The 19,065-nt window shown below is 39.3% G+C and overlaps 1 protein-coding gene across 2 annotated transcripts in view; it reads right to left on the reverse strand.

The window, feature by feature from the left end:
- Nucleotides 1–335: 335 nt before the first annotated feature.
- Nucleotides 336–19,065, reverse strand: part of npr3 (natriuretic peptide receptor 3) — a 28,398-nt gene continuing 9,668 nt past the window's right edge. Inside the window, exons 3-8 of one of the 2 annotated variants that reach the window (XM_030060915.1) lie at nucleotides 18,354–18,529; nucleotides 2,458–2,593; nucleotides 1,970–2,064; nucleotides 1,696–1,813; nucleotides 1,492–1,576; nucleotides 336–738 (exon numbers count right to left, since the gene is read on the reverse strand). In XM_030060915.1, the coding sequence (XP_029916775.1) occupies nucleotides 627–738; nucleotides 1,492–1,576; nucleotides 1,696–1,813; nucleotides 1,970–2,064; nucleotides 2,458–2,593; nucleotides 18,354–18,529 (722 nt within the window). In that variant the 3' untranslated portion in view covers nucleotides 336–626. Of the gene's footprint in view, nucleotides 739–1,491; nucleotides 1,580–1,695; nucleotides 1,814–1,969; nucleotides 2,065–2,457; nucleotides 2,594–18,353; nucleotides 18,530–19,065 lie in introns of both variants that reach the window. The other variant, XM_030060914.1, reaches the window with a different exon arrangement.

The raw sequence follows: 19,065 nt of genomic DNA on the forward strand, positions 1-19,065 counted from the left end.
ACTGTCAAACTGATGACAGGGGTCATGAGCCCTTTCCATGACCTCAACCACAGTGATACTATCTGAACTCATCATGTGGACTCTTCACTGTGTACTGTTTAAATAAAGCTGAGTTACTTTGATCCGGAAGTCTCAAAAATGCAAACAAATCAGAGGAAAACGACGACATGACTTCTGAGGCCTATGTCAGCAGTGTCCACTCCACCCCTCCCGTACCCAACCTGTGCATGCCAGTGCTTACATGTCTGATTACATAATCCATCTGTTCACATCATCCACAGTCATAGTTACCACCAAACTGATTATGTATTGACATTAAAAAAAAAAAAAAAAAAAAAAAAGGAAGAAAAAAAATGTGAAAATCTGGAATACCATGGTCATGGCTTTCTATGCACCTCATCTATCTACCTTTTTACAGAGAGGAAATCCAAGTAAGTGGTGCTTTGTGACTGTTACAACTTTCCTGAGTTACCAAAAGTCTAAAAACACAAAAGGATACAAAACAAACTACTCATCTTTTAAATAAAATGACTCCATTGACAGCCTTTATAAAGTCTTTGGTCACATTTCAGTGTGTGGTTCCCTTGAAGGGGAATGCAATGAGCAACTTGGTCCTCTGGAATGATCTATGCTGCTGAGAAGTTTGATCTGATGGAGTCTTCACGTAACTGGCGATGCTTCCCAATGTCACACTCCTCCCTCTGTGTGCGACGCTCGATGGTTATTCTGTAGTTTTTCCTGCAGAGGAATGAATCAAAGTAAGATGAGCCAGTGAGGTACTGAGAATTTGCTCCTGAGAAATTAACTGAGAGTTGGATCATGAAGCTTTGTTTTAAGGTTTCAGGTTTCAGACAAAAAAAAAAAGCAGTCAGTTAAGAGGCATGATGCACTAAGAGATTTCTGATCACTGGAGGGCGCTCAGAGCTTAAACTCCTTTTGTTGACAAACAAGGTTCACAGTAGATTGCATGGAAAAAACAAACAAACAAACATTAAGGCAAATAAATTGGTTTTGGGATAGCATGAGGGATTTCACTCTCATAAGGCTATTGTTAGATTACTTGGATTAATTTTTCTCTGACCTTGAATTTGGAAATGTGGTAAAGTTGCAGACTTTCAGCTACAAGGTAAGCGGCTTTGAATGAACTTGTTCTGTTCAGTGGCCACAGTGCTGATTGCAGTGACAGAAGCACTAAAATGATTCATTTTAAATTTGGATACGTATATCTGCAAAATGTGACATTTCAGAGATGCTTTGAAAGAAGTTGAACCGACAAGGGGGTGAAATGGAGAGCAGAGGAGGAGCTTATTCAGGCTGATAAAGAAATGTAGAGTGCTGAAACCAGCCAATAACAACAGGCTGGCTGTAAATTGTACGGATGAAAGAAGACCCACAGTGATGATTCTCACATTGCAAGGGCTCATTCTACTGTAAAAAAAAATGAATCATTAAATGGATCAGTATTTTGTGATGTTTGGGCTCCCATTATACCTGAAAAAGTAGAATGCCATGAGCATTGCAGTTCCCAGAAGTGCTCCAACTATGATTCCAGTCAGAGCCGATACTCCTAGTCCACCTGCTTGTAAAAGGAAGGGCAGTTGTTGGTAAGGACAAACACTCCATCATGCTTTATAACATAAAATTCAAGTCAAAATCATATTTCAAATATTTTGGTGAGCAGTGCTGTTAATTTACATGATTTGTCTGGTATCTCTGTGTGAGTTTTACGTCTTCCTTGAAGTGTGAAACGGTCAGTGTTGAAGGCTGGCAGCACCTGAAAACTTCCATTTACACCAAAGTAGTTGGCCACCACCTGAATGTGAATAAATCACATTACAGTCAAGCTACACAGCAAATCATTTATATGATTATCACACAGTAAATCATTTCTACAAGCCCCTACAACATCAGGTGTTCTAATCACTGAGTGGACTGAACAGCAACATGTTTGCATTTTGGTTGGTCTTACCTCATAGGTTCCTGCTTCAACATTGGTCATGACCATTAAAGAGAAATCTCCATTTCTGTCGCCATTGCCATCCATGGATACCTGGCCAGCAATTCCTGCCCCATACAGAGAGTGAAAGAATGAAAGAATCAGAATCAGAAACACTTTATTGATCCCCACGGTAAAACTGGGCCAGTTGTAGTTGTTAAAATTCTCAAATTCTCTGACAACAGTAATTAGCAACATGGCCCAAACATTAAAACAGGGAGAGGAAAAGATTTGCTAACTAAGGTTGTGCTCACACACACAATGTTTTGTTCTGTGGCTGGTAGAAATGGTGGTCACATTACTGACAATTTATTTATTTCGTGTGCACAATCCAGCTCCAGATGACAATGGCTGTCTTGTCAGTTCATTTTGAATTAACACTGAAAGAAATCAGAATGACTTGGCATTAACCACTAATTACCAGTAACAGTCTGGCCAGCAGGTTTTAGACAAAGATTTACCCTCAAACGTTCTGTTCCACATGCGGGCCGTGATCTCCGCTCCGTCCTTCTTGCTGTGACCATTTTTCATGGCTTCATGCAAAGCGATGGCATACAGAAGCAAGGCATCATGGAATCCCTCAACAAACATATTGATCTGAAAAGGAAAGTGCAGTTGTAAAGAGGATGCCTCTCCACTGCTGCCTTGTGACTGAGGTAACTGTGCTTGCTGCAGCATCAAGGGAATGTCCGCTACGATGACCTGATTTAATTCAGTTTTTACAAACAAAATTGAGCAACAAAAGATTGCCCTAGGCATAAAAAAGAAACTCATCACAATAAACATACAACAATACATGCAAGACACAGCCTTACAACAATGACTAGACAAATATGTACATGTTGCTCTTTTCATGTTAAGCAAATTTAATGAAAAAATTGCATAGGAGAGGATCAGCACCTAGAATCTGACAACAAGGCAACCACCTCTAATCATAAAGAATTCACAACTGGGCAAAAATATGAATGAATTAACCTTAACTCCCACAGTTATGCCAACACAAATCAGAGCAACTTGGCCAATGCTCCTGGTCTGATAAAAGCAATATATGCTCTACATAAAACCTTGTATTGAGTGAATTGTATTGAACACATTTGGGTAACACAAGACTGACTTATAGTTGTATATATAAGTTATATATATAAGTTATATATACATATAGAGGCCCCCTGAAAGTGATGAGGTCTTGTTCATAAGCCATGTTAACAATATACAAGTATTAGTCTTGCGTGCATCCAGAAATAAAGATCTATAACTTTGCCTTGTGTCATGGTTGTGTTCACAAATACCTGATCCTGCTCATGGCAAGAAGTGGGAACAGCATCCTCTTTGTATTTTGTACAAATGATGAAGGACAGTTGCACTCATGTAAAAAAAAAAAAATTCTAGACACAAAATCAAGGGGCAAAATCACCCACCCGCCATTACACAGACCCAGATTTCCCTCCTAGCAATGACATGCCAAATGGGGCAAGATGAAAGACAAGGTCCATGAATAATACTAAACTGGTTTTATCATTTTGCATAATATTTTTGGTCTTTATTTTATCCCTTTTAACATTTTTCTGGTCAATGATTTGACTTTTACCCCACCTTCATTGTTTTTTAACTTTTGGAGATTTAATGCTTACTGAAGTTCATTTGTTCTCCAGACCCAGACTGAGCTATGCTCTGCTGCTCACTCTTCAGTACAGGACACTTGTGTGGTTTTCACAGTCTAACTTCCTCTACTTGCCGTGGTTCAGGATACTAACTCCACACTCTCCAAGCTACTGCATGAACACCCTACCACCTCAGACATCGTTGTACACATCCCATCAAACAACATCAGGCTACAACAAGCAGAAAGACAATTTTAAACCTCTCACAAAATGTGTTTGACAGTTTCACAGTATTTTGGAACAGGCCAGACTTTTTCACCTGAGATTGTCCAGATCCAGAGAGGATGCAAGGTAGGAAATGGCTGTAGTGATATCTGTTCACTTCCCCCTTTATAGCTCTTCTGTATTTTCAATTTCCTCCCCAGTTTCTCAGTTGTTATTACTGTCAGGCCCTACACTGTAGTCACCTTCAATGAAAAGACTCCCACCTGTAGCTGTGAACTCCGGCCTAGTCGCATCAGGTCGCTTTGTTGTGATGTAATGCTAGCTTTTCTTTATGTGAGCTGCCTTTTTTTTAAAAAAAAAAATGATTTGATTACATCTGAAAATTTTAAATTTCTGATTTTGACTGAGACCTGGTGTGCCAGCTGAATGAACCGTGTCCCTAAGAGTATGATTCAGCTCTACCTGGACTACTGGCCATGATGGTGGACTGGCTGTGGTTTTAAGTCATTAAAGTCATTTAGATGCAGCACATTAACAGTCAGTGAATTTGGAATCTGTTCCTAGCGTGGTGTGTCCCCCTCTATCTAACACTGGATCACTGTGTGAGGTTTCTGAAATTTCATCCTCTGTGGTGCTTCTTCTTGATGAAATAATGATTGTTGGTCATTTAAAATTCCACAATAATATATCAACTACTGAATTTTTTTTTTTAAATCTTAGAGTGTTTTAATTTCAAACAGTATGTCATTAAGTAACAGCTTTTACTCTAAAACTGAATGTTTTAAAAGACTTCAGTGTCTCTGATCACAAACACAGTATGTCCAAAACAGCTTTTACAGGATTTCAAGTGTACTAGCTGCTGCATCTTTAGAGTGCATGGGGAGTGTTCCATTGTTTGCATTTTTGAGCACTTCTTTGGCTCGGTTATCATATACAAATAATGTGTTTAAATTGCTTCTGTGTATCTTTGGTCGTCAGCCTTAGACGTTTTTGGTTGACTAAAAGCCAGATCCAGATCTGTAAGTATAGCCCCCTGAGTAAATGAAGCATCTGTTGTGCTAAATGTGATTGTAGATAAACTGAATGGAAGTGGATGATTTCATGTAGCAGGTATCCTTGAACCAAATGTTTTTTTCCAAAGCTAATCTCAGAAAATCTATTTTCTGATGCTGACTGAAAAGTTTTTAACTTTCTGTCTAGATAAGATTTGAGACATCAGGTTTGAAAATCCCTGTCCTAGTTATTTTACTGATATTTCATGTCCTCATCGAGATACTCAGTCAGTGTAGCCCAATTCTCTTAAGGAATAATATATGTCATTTCACACATGAGACTGTCTTCCTGTCCCTTGACCAACAAAAACTCCTCTAGAAGTTTTAGACTTAGCTTGGACTTAGATCCATTATTAAACGCTATCTGTCTTCCATGTAACTGGGGAAATTTCATCATATCGTGCCTGTTCTTTCCTCCCTATCCACACCAGATCTAACTTAACCTTCGTGCCCTCCACTCACAAGGAGCTGGTCTTTTAGTCGTTCATTGAGTTAATAAGAAGTCTGCTGGTCACCATGCCACTGCCCATCTCACTCTCTTTCGCTACAACTGTGTACTCGCAGAAATCAGGTCGCACATTCCTTTGGTATTATCAAGGCCAAACTCAGGGACACCATCAATCCTAAGTGCTATCTAACCATAGATGAAGTTTTGTTTTTTGTCCACTGGTAGTCCTACTTCAGTTTAGTCTAGTTTCTGCTGATGTCAGTGTTTTTCTATTTTCTATTTTCTATCCTTGTCTTTTTTCTCCTTTGTCAAACTAGTTATCTCTTTTCTGCCTGTGTGAGTGGCCAGCGCCTTTGCTCTACTGTGTGCTTGGGTCTCTTCTCTCTTAGGATGGTGGCCTGGCTTATCACCTCTGCCTGACAATATCTCTGTTGTCTTTTCTATTAATCTCTTCCTCCTTCTTTCATTTCAGGGATATCATTTCATTATGATCTGATACAAAGTCATCATTCAGCTCAGCGAGGGAGAGACCAGAGGATAATACAAAGTCCAGGATATGGCTTTTGAGTGTTGGGTTCTTCACAGACTGAAAAAGGTTAAAGGAACTGATCATTTGCTCCATCTCCAAAAAAGTGAGTACTGAAAAGGGGCATTACTAGTAGTAGGGTGCATCAATGGATTCTAAGTTAAGAAACAAACAAACAAAAAAAAACAAACAAAAAACAAAAAACATGCTAACAGCCATGATGGCAACATTCTACCGATAGTCATTTTGGGACCTAACCTTCAAGAACTGAGAGGTTTTGGCTGTGACAGTGAGAAAAAATTTGTAAGTCAAAGCTAACTGGACTTCTCATTTATCTTGAAAATGTTTCATCTCTCAATCAACAGTAAATAACTGACATGTGACCCGAATGAGCCTCATGTGACATCCTCGAAGATTTAAATCCCTGGGATTGCCCACCAGTCATTAGAACTGATGAAGCCTCTTGGATGAGAGGTGAAACATCAAAACAAACAAGAAGTCAAGTTGCCTTTGACTTACTGCTTCTCAGTGTACCACGGCCTGGAAGACTGAGAATCTTCACAGACATTCTCAGGACATCAAAGGGGAAATAGTAGAAATGAACACCTGGCTGGGAAAGGCCGGAAGACAAACCGAGAGAGCAGAGGAGAGACTTCAGAAGATGAAGGACACTCTGTCTTAAGTGCTTTAGTTGTAAGCCTAGCTAGATGCTAAAGTAAGTGACCAAGAGGGCTGACCTAGGTGAGAAAACAGACTATATGGAATTCCTGAAGCAGCAGAACAAGGCTCCCTACCAACAATTGCCTGTGTGGAACAGTTACTCCGGGAAAATCTTGAGATACCCAATGCCATAAATGTCCACACTGAGACAGCGCACCACACACAGCCACTGAAGGACGTACAGTCAATATTCTTCTTGGTTAAATCCTCAGCTTCAGAATTAAAGAAGAAGTTTCTGAAGGATGATTACTAAGTTTGAGTTTAGGCTCAACATCAAGCACAGCCAAGGGCAATGTATGAGGACAGGACCAGATCTAAGAGATGTGGGACATGTCGAACTGAAGATTTCCTGGCTCATCGCCCCTCCAAAGATGCTGATGGACCAGTTACAGCAACTGACCTTGCAGAAAGGGGGTGTCCTTCTATACACAGAGGGGAAGCTTTTCACATACGATTCAGGCATTGTATTATGGAACCTAAATGAAAAGTATAAAGAATAGTTTTAAAATCAACAGGGTACTGAAGAAGGTGGCTATAGAAAATTCTTCTGATAACACAACTTTTTCTGTCCATTTTGGCCTTCTGTCCACACATTTCTAGAGTGTATTTTTTGAAAATAGAATTTTTTGTCATGTAGACAGTGAAAACGAACCAATTTCTGATGTCACTGGTGAGACTTTACTTTTGTTATACATAATGTAATGGCCTACATTCACACAGGCATTGCCAGCGGGCATGAAGCTAGGCTAGGAGCAGACTTGACAACAATACAAGCGTCAAAACTGCAGACTGCTGGATGTGGACGTGGTTTTGGAGGACCTGAAAAATGATCAGTATCCACCTCAGGTCACCTTGACACCACCCCCCAGTTAAGTTATCAACAACAAAACTGTCCTAATACTTAATAGACTGTCCAATTTTTCTTTTGCATCAAAAAGGAAGCCTTCCAGACGGCCAATCAGATACTGTGCTACAGTTGGAGACAGACAGGGCGAAGCTGGAGAAATGCAGGGAGAGGTTGGCCACAGAAAGAGATAGGGAGAGGTCAGATAAGGACAGGTTTGAGCTTGGCAGCTGTGCAAAGACTACAATTTCTCTACGTTTATTTATTTATCTATTTAATAATGTAGACAGTGTTGGGAATTTTAATATTATTAAATTATCTGCCTTTTTTTGCTATTTAGTCCCTGTGGCTGCATTTCTGTGGCTTCATCGCCCTCTGCTAGGCCTGTGTCCATCTCAAGGTCCGTGAGGTTTTCCACTCTACACATGTTGTGTACAAGTGCTGTGGCTTTTATGAATAAGACCACTTTCCTGGAATATTAGAGGTGTCATGGCATTTCCATCTGATAGTTGAAAAATATTTACTACATTAGGTTCCCTGCTTTAATATACACAGCTTAGATTTTAGGCTCTAGTTAAAATAACCTATATCTTTATCTCTGGTGTGTTCATTTCATAATACCTGCTCAGCCAGACTCACAACAGACTACTGTCTTGCCCTGCATTTTCTTCGGTTGCACCTATTAATTGGAAATAGATTAAAAGTCTACCAACATTGCTACTAGCACTATTTGGTAGATTAATTACCACATTTTTGCTGGTGTGTGCTCATTTCCCCACTGCAGTCATTAGGATTGGCTTTAAAGGGTACCCAAAATCACCTAGCAGCCAACCACTCAGCCCTCTTTCCTCCAGATAAGTACTGACGTCACTGCAGAGACAGGCTTGAGTGTTTAAGGCAAGGCTAGGATAAATGCTGAAATGAATGGTGCCTCTAAGCCCCTGTATTTTTAGGCCTACAATAAATGAATTCCAAAGTATGTGGCCTACGTTGCAAATGTAATCAGGCCCCATTTTCTTTGACCAAGGAATAATAAGATAAGGCTATATATTTAGGCCTACAGTATATTTCTTTAGCCTATTTGCATACTAGTCCCCAAAAATGTCGCTGAGCTACCTCACTTTTCTCTCATCCCTCTTTCTTTTCAAAATGTTGCAGATCAAATATTGTAAAGCTGTGGTACACTGCTATTCCAAGAAACTAGGTTTAGGGGTTGGAATGGGTACTGGAATAGGTTGAGTTATTAGGGGAATGTCCAGTGGATGGTGCTGTAGTAGAGTTCATGAAGTTGCACAGAAACAAAGTTTCAAGTCATCTAGTCTTTACAAAGTTACCACAGCATTTTACAGGAACAATAATCCAGCTGTTACCTTGTGTTACAGTTGAAATCATCATGAGATGAGCCAGGCCACCTTGCTATCAAATGCCTACTTTATATGGCAATCTCATCCTTCCCACTGGGAGCTTTGATTGGAAAAACAGAGTCATCAACATACCCAATCACACCAAGCCTCTAGCATCCTTGGTAGAATTCTACCTCGATTTCAATGACTTCCCCTCTTCTTGGGAACTGTAGTGTAATGAGGAGTCAAACTGCTAATTGCTGTTGCTATGTTGGTTAAACTTTGGCGGTATCAGCCACTTGACTCTGGAAATGAACTTTCATAAAAAACAAAGTGCATTCTTCTTTGTACCACGAGCAGGAGAGCCCCACATTGCCTGGCTGACCTGTCCTAAGCTGCTCACAGATGTTCTGCTAATTGCAGGATTGCAGTGTGGGAGCCTTTGTCATCAAACCACAATACATCATTCAGGTCTTCCATAAGCCTTTTGGCAAATAAATGGCCTCTGTTGACATTTTGTTGATTATGTAAAAATAATGAAACTTCAGCAATAATACTAGTTAACCACGTTAACCAAGCTGTTTGAAAGGCTAATGGTAACATTACCAGAGTTAGGCCAGCTCAAAGGTTATTCTAAATTTAAGGTAAGTTTTTAAAAAAAATAATATTCTGTAATGACTGTTTTCCTAAATCAGATCCTAAGTCAAATTACCATGGTTACTAAACAGTTAAGGTAGGATTTGCGAGTTAGGAAGTTTGTGTAATATGGCCCCTGTTCCCCTGTCCACATTATGCTCCCTGGGCCTGGAACAACCTGCAAGATAAACTTAAACTGAGGACCTTGCCAACTTACAGGCATTTTAAAGAGCGTGTTCAGGAAGTGTTTTCTGATGAATGTAAAGTTTTTTTTTTTTCTAAATGTGCTCTTTAACTATGTTGAGTTTTTTTTGTTGTTGTTGTTTAGATTGTGTATTGGATATTGGTGGTTTGCATTTCATGTACCTAACTCCTAATCTGTTGTTCTTTGTTATATATGTTTATGAAATGTTAGTTGTATAACCATCAGCTCAGGTGTTACTAATTAGCGGACTCTAGTCCCGGTCCGGACCCAGTAATTACTCCGTCCAGACCGCAAAAAAGTTCGCAAACTTTTTATAGTGTTGTAGTTTGTTGTTTTTACTGTATCCTCCTGCCTTGTCCAATCCTGTCCATTGTTTAAATCACTCAACCATCTCTGCCAATCAGAGCAATTGTACAGCAAGACGTGCTTGTATTCAGTGAGAGAGGTAAATACAGAAGAAAAAGAAATGCCAAAGATATGTTAAAGATAAATTTGTATTTGTTCAGAATAATCATTTTGTTTTTCATAGTGAAAGTGTTGCGTTTTTGTTCCGCCTATGGTCAGAAGAGGAAGGGAAGGGAAGAAGGGAAACTCATTTTGATACTTTTATTTGTGAGTAGGCCTGATTTTTTCTTACTTGTACAATGTGTCCAATGTGAGAATGGCTCAGCATGGTACTTAGTTATATACATGCACCTAGACACATCTACAGACCCTCAACACTACATTCATATAGGCCTACAAATCAAGAAAAGTCAGACATGGCTTGGACCTTTGCTAGGGAGGAACTTTAAGTGACCTCCTAAAATTTGAACAAAACCCCCTGCATTAGCTGCTGTCATAGTGGCCCCGTCTCTCTTGTAAAAGAGATTTCATAGTTCTAAGAAACTTCATATGCCATAGCCAAATATGATAAAGCTATATGATAGCATAGAGGCATTCCCACAGCTTTCAGAGTTTCCAGAAAAAAGTACAGGGAACTGTGCGCTATATTATCAAAACACTGAAATGCGATTGCCGTGCTATTCACAAACTGTATGCCAATGAAATGAATGAACACCAATGTACCAGTGAAACATCTAGTAGAGCTAGTTAAAAATAAAGTAATTTATATGAAAATCTGATGGTGGTGGTGGTTTGATGCTGTGGTCACTTTAGGTCTGCCTGGCCTTCCTCTGGATGAAAATTGCTTTGTTTATGGAAATCTCTTGCATGTATGTTGTACTGTCCGGTTAGAAACTTTCAATTTGGCTGCAACTTAGAACTGGGATCAATTTTCAGTATTCAGGAGAATAATTTGGCCCTAAACTTCCTCACTAACTCTTAGTATTGTTGCAAATTACAAGAAAATAGTCCTTTATCAAAGTTACAGCATTCTTTGTTGGAATTCTTTGTTTTTGTATGCCATTTTGTATGAAATCACATGTGTAGAAATTTGTTTTTTACATTAGAAGAGTATGCCACATAATTGAGATCCTTTACATTAAATTACTGTATAATTCAAATATACCACAGGACAGTTTAAAAAATAAAGTTCAAATTATGATTAGGCTATAGCCTAAAACAGTATTCTGCTGTTTACAAATACAGTAACATCAGTAGCGCAAATACAAAGCGACAGCTTGGCAGTGGTCTAAGTAAAATTATAATATATTAATAATACTAAATACAATTGCATTCAGAGAGGTGCAGTGTCCATGCATGAGCCTGTATGAAAATGAAAAATGTAATCATCATTCGATTGTGAAATCTATTTGGTTCTAAATAAAGATTTTAAAATGTTTTACAAAGCATGCTCAGGCAGTTCTGCAATTTACATTTTCATATTGTGTGGGGAAAAAATAATGTCTGGTAAACTCTCCAAGCCTCTGGTAAATTTTTTCATCCCCCAGACACAGTCTCTGGTTTAACAAAAAGTTAGTTTCAGCCTCTGCATACAGACAATCTCTGTGCCAGCTACAAGTGTTCAAGTCTGAGAGGGCAGAGACTGAGTTCTTTGTCTCAGAGCCTGGAAATGAATGGGGCGGATGATGTGTGTGCAAACTTGATATTCATATTCTCTCTGCCTCTCTCTCTCTCTCTCTCTCACACACACACACACACACACACACACACACACACTTGTGCTTGTGCAGCCTGTCGGGGGCTCATCAATCCCCCTTTATTGAGTGGCTGAATATTGTTTTGGACACAACAGGCAGACAGAGGTGGCTGCAGAAGGAAGTGATTAAGCTATATTCTAAACTCCTTAAGATGAATTTCCAAAGAAATCCATTCAATCATCTGTCACAACCTTGGGTCAGGCCCTACTGTGCCAAGACTCTTCCATATGAATGAGACAAAGCAAAAAGAAAAAGAGAAGGACACTTGACAAAAGGTATTAAAACAGCTGGGTTGAAAGCCCCTATGAGAACTTGCGGCATTTCTCTCCGTTGCACAACATGCCTTGCACATGCAAGCTGACGAGCACCATCAAATGACCTGGAATGGCATGCAGTATTAACACTCGTTCCTTTCTCAACTCTTTACGCAAGTCAGTGGCTTGCAAGTACGAATAAAATCAGCTCAAACACACAGCTTGTCAGGAATTTTCAGAAAGTTTTTGTTAATAGGTCTAATTACAGCTATTAATCTGGTCTCTGGAGGCTATCTTTCAAGCTGCAACTTGTCTGCCTCTTGATGACGCACATAAGATGACATATTATGGAGTAAGCCTGCAATGCAACCATGCTACAGGACCAACAATTCATACTGTGTTGCAAACAGGAATGTTCCCAACACAGATTCTGTATGCTTTCGTTTATTTTGACAGTACAAAGTCAAATCATTTAGGCTATGGGTATGGTGGATAGTCAAGCAAGGGATCTGCTAGCTACAGCCCATTTAAAATCTCTTGTACAAAAAATTTGGTAACACTTTGACACTGTGTTCATAAGACTGACATAACAGTGTCTTAACATGCCATGCCATATCTTGATGACTGTCCTGAACATCAGTGAATATTTGTTTGTGATTATAAATGTCAGTTTCACTGCAATGCTAACAGTGACAAATGACACTCCATGTCACTCCAATCAAACACTTATGAATATAGTAATAAAGATATGCTGTTAACATCTCAGACAATATCAAATTTACAGGGAAAATTATACAACTGATCAAATGGCATTCAATGACAACAGTATATCTTTTCATGACAGCCTTCATGTTATGGTTATGACATTGTTATGTCAGTCTGAACACAAGTACAAAATAAACAAACCATGTTTTACTGATGATTATCAACTTTCTAAATATGAAAAGATGGTTTTGATATCTGTCTTTTCAGTGTAATTGCTTTAATGCTTTTGTCTTATAATATATTCCAGTATGCTATAAAGTGCTTTATGATGTAAAGCACTTGCAAACTAAAATTTTAAGGGGAACCCAATCTGTCCTGTATTTGTTGAATACAAGGGACTGGAGACTGCTTCATTTTGGAAACCCAATATCATGAGTTAGTGTACATACAGCAATAACAGAGGTATAACACAACACATCCATCCACTGGTTGGAACTGCATAAATGTTTGGAATATAGAAGTTTGCTTATTTGTCTGAGTTATATTTGGCTCTGTGATATGACTCTGAGATACCCTGAAGGGATCATGTGGCCTTTATGTCTGTCCTCACAGTGAAACTAGTCAACTGGCTGAAGTTTTAGCAGTGGGGTGACTTTGCATGTGATGTAAAGGCAACGATTTTTTTATTGGATACAGGAAGATTACAGGCTTGAGTGTGAGAGCGTTTATTTGTCTGGTATCATTTAGGAACAATACCAGACATCAGTGATTTTATGTATCTATAGCTCTTTTCACACTTGCATTCATTAGTCCTTAGCGGACAAAGCCCTGTATTAATATAGTCAGGGGATTAGGTTAGTCCTGATTCACACTTGCTGATACTTATTAAGCCAAGCCTAACGGTTAGTCCTGAATTAAGGGTTCACTTTGAGAATCAAAGCCTAGGCTTAATGTCTTCAGAGCACAGTTTGGATTAGACAACAAACATTCTCCTTTCAAACGTATTCTATCGCGTTTGTTCTAACCTTGATTCTTACCTCGATTTATACTACGGATCTTAACCCCATCTTTTTGGGGATATCCCAAAAAGCAGGATAACCCTGCTCTGCAGTTGGGTTTAGTAAGCCCTGGGCTAAAACAGGGGATATCCCACATTCTAAGTTGCAAGTGTCATAAGACAGCTCACCCAGGGCTAATGGAGGTCTTAGCCCTGGGATACGTGTAGTTTGAAAACAGCTCTCAGAGAAACGAGACACCAGGTTTCTGTATTTGGCTTATATTAAGAGAAACCTCATTAACACAGCTAGATTTTTGCTGGAGAAACCCAATTAACTGGCCATGAAAACTGGATTTCTAAAAGGCTTTTTGCATGTGTGCAACTGCAGGAAGAGAGAGTGCATAAAGAACCTGTGGTAGAAAACCGTTGCTATGCTCACTGAGCTGTCTGATCCAGTTCTAACTTCAAGTGAACAGTCCAAGAAATCTGATTATTGACCACATGCAAATGGGTTTTTGAGTTGTCAGAGCAATGCAACACGTAAATACATTAACCAATTTCCTGCCTTAATCTGGTTACTCACAACAATCTGGTTTCTTGTGCACGAGTAAATGTAGTCAATGAAGCGTTCTCTGATATTTGTGGTTTCTGTGACTGGACCGTCCCATTATGTTGTAGAATGAGCATTGTCAGAATTCCCTGGCATCAACCATGTGTGGTCGTAAAAACAGGTCACCTTGGCCCACAGGAGCATTCCTTGCTATCAGCAAATACTGAACAAAGAATTACAGTTGTCCCTCGCTATAACGCGGTTCACCTTTCGTGGCCTCGCAGTTTCGCGGATTTTTTTTTTAGTGCAATTTTGCATGCTTTTTTTTTTTTTTTTTTTTTTTTTTTTTTTTTTACTGGACTTACTTTTCTATGAAGGTTTGAACTTTGAGAGTGTTTAAACAAGAGAGAAAAGTGAGAAAATGTTAATGCCTGTCTGAGAAAAGTGTATAAAGTGTGTAGTGAGTGGTTTTACAGCCTTTAAACATCTATAATAATTGGAAAAAATAAAGCTGACTACTTCGCGGATTTCGCCTATTGCGGGTTATTTTTAGAACGTAACTCCCGCGATTAACGAGGGACCACTGTATCACCTTAAAAATGATGTAGCCAAATATACACAATTAGGGCAAGAGGCATAGCAAGGATTTTATCATCTTGTAATCTACCAGTGAAAGAAACTGCATGGGAAAAAATGCATGGGAAAAAGTGTCCCATAATGCCACAATACCCTCAAACAAAAGTAAGTGATGAAGGTTATACCAAGGGTTGTTGTTCTTCATGTCTTCACATCAGACTAACAACACTTTTGAACATGTTTTTTCAACTCACCTGAACCAAGTCGTTTTTTTTTTTTTTGTTTGTTTTTTTTTATAACTGGTTTTCCAAGAAAGAGAATATGGCCTTTTTTCTTTGCAGCTACCTCAGCTGGTGTGGGCGGTGGTGGTGGCTTTTATTTGATTAATTTGATACATTTATCTAGAGAGTTTCTTTTCTTTTCATTTTTTTAGTTTAGTTTATTTCTTTTTGTAAAGTTTTTTAAAATTGTTTTGTGCTTTTATCAGTAACTAGTTGGTCAAAAGTGAAAATTACTGGGCAACACTTGTGTTTTGCGTGGGGGATACACAGCAGTGGTGGAAAGAGTACTTGAAATTGATACTCCACTAGAAGTATTCTTTTAATTAAACTTTTAACTTTTAATTACATAGAAATATAAGTATTATTGTAAAAATCTCCTGAAGTAAAAGTAAAATGTAGGTCATTTAAAATGTGATTGGTAGAAGGTACTGAGTTACTTTTTAAAAATAAAAACTGACCTTCTCCATTCATTTCTAGAAGTACAAAATTCAAACTCAGTTCTTCTAAACGGATATTTGGAAATTAGTGCACCAACAAAGTAACGTCAAATTTCTCTTCTCTTCTCTGATGACTGACTGGTTCCACAATTAATTTATGTTGAGCTGGTGTCTGATGCTAATAGAGAGCCTATGACATGTGTTGTCTGTAGTGTATGTGATTTAAAATGTACAACACGTCAGCAGAAATGAATCTAAGTAAGAATTAAATTACTGACTTGAAAAGTTGAAAAAAGTTGAAAGTACAAGTACACAAAACAAGCCCATCAATTACAGCAACGTTAGTAGCCTACATGTAATTTGTTACTTCCACGCTTGGCAATTTGATTGCTATTCTTTTTCAATGCACAATTCCAAATTTGGGGTACGGAAGTAAGAAAAATGGGTGGCAATTTGCCATCTTTGCAAAAGCACGCCTATATGGTTGATGGTTTCCTTTCACTCAAGTAAGCCTGCCACTGTGTTTTTGTATAGCACTGGAAAACTTCTTTGTAGCCAGGTATTGAGCTGCTCAGCTATGCCTGTCAGGACACCCATGGGGGCCCTATTAGCTCTGCATGGTTCAAGTGTTGAACCAAACACTGCTTGCCATTACATGATGTCTCCAACTACTTCTAATGAGCTAAGACAAATCAGTGTGTGAAATTTTAGTGAGCGGCAAACCTAATCTCCTGTGGGTGATGTCTCCTACTGTTTGGGTTTACAAAATGCTTGATGGCTATTCAGTGTCTGCTGGCATGCAAGGATTTAGACAAAGCCAAAAGCAATACATCTACCTCTCCCTAAAAGAGGCATTCTTCCAGAGTAACGCCCACAAAAAGAAGCTGGTCACTGACTTAGGGGCCAAATGAAGGCATAGCGAGGACAAATCAATTAGCCTTGTCGAATTACACAACTGCCTGACAAAGTCTCCAAGTTCAAGTCTGGAAGTCTTTAGATAAAATGAAAAAAAAAAACTTCAACTCAGAGGGTGACGGAGTTTCATGGGTGTTTGAAAAGGCCTCAGTTCAGTGTCTGTGTCTTTAAGCACAGAGAGTTGTGCAATTACTGCAAATCCTCATTAGTAATTCAAATAGAGCTTGCTGATACAAGGTCATTTTCTCCCTGTAACACGAGGAGGAGACAGCTTGTCAGTGTTTTTAATCAGGGTTAATGTAATAAAGTATGCAGTGCAACACCTCACCTCAAGTCACCAAGTTCTATTAAAAATACTAATAAGGATCTTCAGTATTTACATACACTGCCAAAAATGATCTGAATGTATTTCCATTACTTCACTGTTACTTTCTTATAATGGATTTTATATCTTATAGCTATAATAGATAGATAGATAGATAGATATACTTTATTGATCCCAACCAGGGAAATTCTGGTCCAACCAGGGAAATTCTGGTAAACCTCTGTAAACAAGAAAAAGGAGAAATGCTACTTGACAGCTAAGAACACGTCTAGTATTCTCAAGTTAAGTTAAAATAGAAGAGTTACTGTTAAACTTTCATGCACTGAGGGTGCAATGTGCGCTTTCAGAACCTATCAACAATCCTGAAACTAATGGGTGCTTTGCGGAGACCATAGAACTTGAATAGAGTAGAACAGACTTCCCTATTCAAATTAACATGCCACGATGGCCAGAGAGGCGGCCATTTTTATGAGTATCGTTGGCATGGTGCGTAAAAAGTCTGTTTGGAGATGCTGACCATCTAGGTCTACTAGCTTGTACATTTGACTGGATGAGCTAATTGCAGAAGCACAATCTCGCTAATGTTATGCTGACATCATGTGACACAGCATGACACTGAAATGTTCACAGTTCTTTTAGTAATTTTCAGGCTATAACCACAGTACAACATATCTGCGCAATTCTCAAGGAAGTACGACACACTTTACGGCCCTGCTGGCTTGTTACCATAGCAAACAACTATAGTCACCAAATGCATTTCCATTGAGATTGGCTAGGAAGATCTTGGGCGCTATCTTACATCCAGCACTTAGTGGCACCAAGCATGACATAAGTGTCTTTGCTAGTTTCCAACCAGTGCAGTGGTCATTGTCCCATCCAGCACCCATGTTGTGTCAATAGTAAATGCACTTGCGCTCATCTGAGCACCCAGGGGTGTGTTGGTCTTAAAAAATGAGGTGTGTTCAGGTGCCTTGTTGCTGCATTGCTATCTTGAGGAAGTTGAAAGTGATTGTGTGACTGACCAACAAAAAGCAGGTCTGAAGTCAATGGCACCGTTTTCAGTGCTATTTTAAAGGTGCACATCAAGATAGTAATGCACGTCTACATAGTCAGATGCATAACACACGTCCACTCTGCTTGTTCCACGCACAGGGACTCCTGCTTCACCTCAGGGAGCTTTGATGGAGTCCTGAGACCTGCTGTTGCCGTAGATGATCTGTTTGTGCACTGTCACTTTATGCACAAGCAGATCTGTTGTTTCTGCAGAGAAGCCTTCCTTCTTACCTGGCAAAGGCACCATGATAATCCACCAAGGTGCAAGGACACATGACTTTTAAAGGGAATGGGACATGGCACTCCCAGTCGGTATACAGCATGTTATGCCCAAAACACACCCATGATCAATTAAGAGACTAAGTACAGCCCTTTGAACCATGCGCCTGGTGGAATGACCCTTTTTTCACTGTTAAAATAGCAAGTGGACTGCTCTTCAGACCATGCTGTTAGATCATTAAACTAGAGCCGCTTGTGTGGTACAATTACAGGTATTCTATAGGATGGGTTCTACACTGAACCAATACATGGTTGTGCTTGAGGATATCCCAAACTTACGTACACTTCCACAGTCTTTGCAGTCGTGGACCCCTGCTTTCTGGATGGACTTTTGCACCTCCATGGAGAAGTTCTCAAACTCTGGCTTGACTGTCCTGAGCAGTGTCACAGTGTTGAGGGAAGCGTAGGCTTGCCTCGCTTCGTTGTCATACTTGTCGCCTCTCTTCCAGGAGCCATTGCCTAGAAATCAGTCAGAGAGGGAGGAAACTAGGCATACATTCTAAATTCACGCTGAAAAAGCAGTTATATCCCCGACACGATGATGAAGGGGACTTCCCCGACTGCTGCCACAGATCCTGGCTATTATCATGGTAACTTCCAAACTGTTTTTTTTTTTTTTTTTCAAATCTTTTCAATGTTGCTGCACACATTCATGACTGCTAGAGGAAGAACCCTGATGATTTTGGTGATACTAGAGCCTTTCTCCTAGAGCCACTACCAGCCCAGTCTTTTAATTTGTGACCCGTTAACTCAAATCCCATTTTTTTCCAAATCTTTTAAAAGTTTTTGTGTACATTCATAACCTTAAAATGAGGAATCCTACTGATTTAGATGACCCTATGACCTTTCTTCTAGCACCACCATCTATCCCAAACTCAGGTGGTTTCGGGGATATGTGGTTTATCACTGAAAGCACTACAACTTTAATCACAGTGCAATTAGTAAGCTTTGGAACCTAGACCTAAATTGAGTGTAACTCAGGAATAAACTGAACT

The sequence above is a fragment of the Myripristis murdjan genome, chromosome 9, assembly GCF_902150065.1.
Source record: "Myripristis murdjan chromosome 9, fMyrMur1.1, whole genome shotgun sequence".
NCBI lineage: Eukaryota > Metazoa > Chordata > Actinopteri > Holocentriformes > Holocentridae > Myripristis > Myripristis murdjan.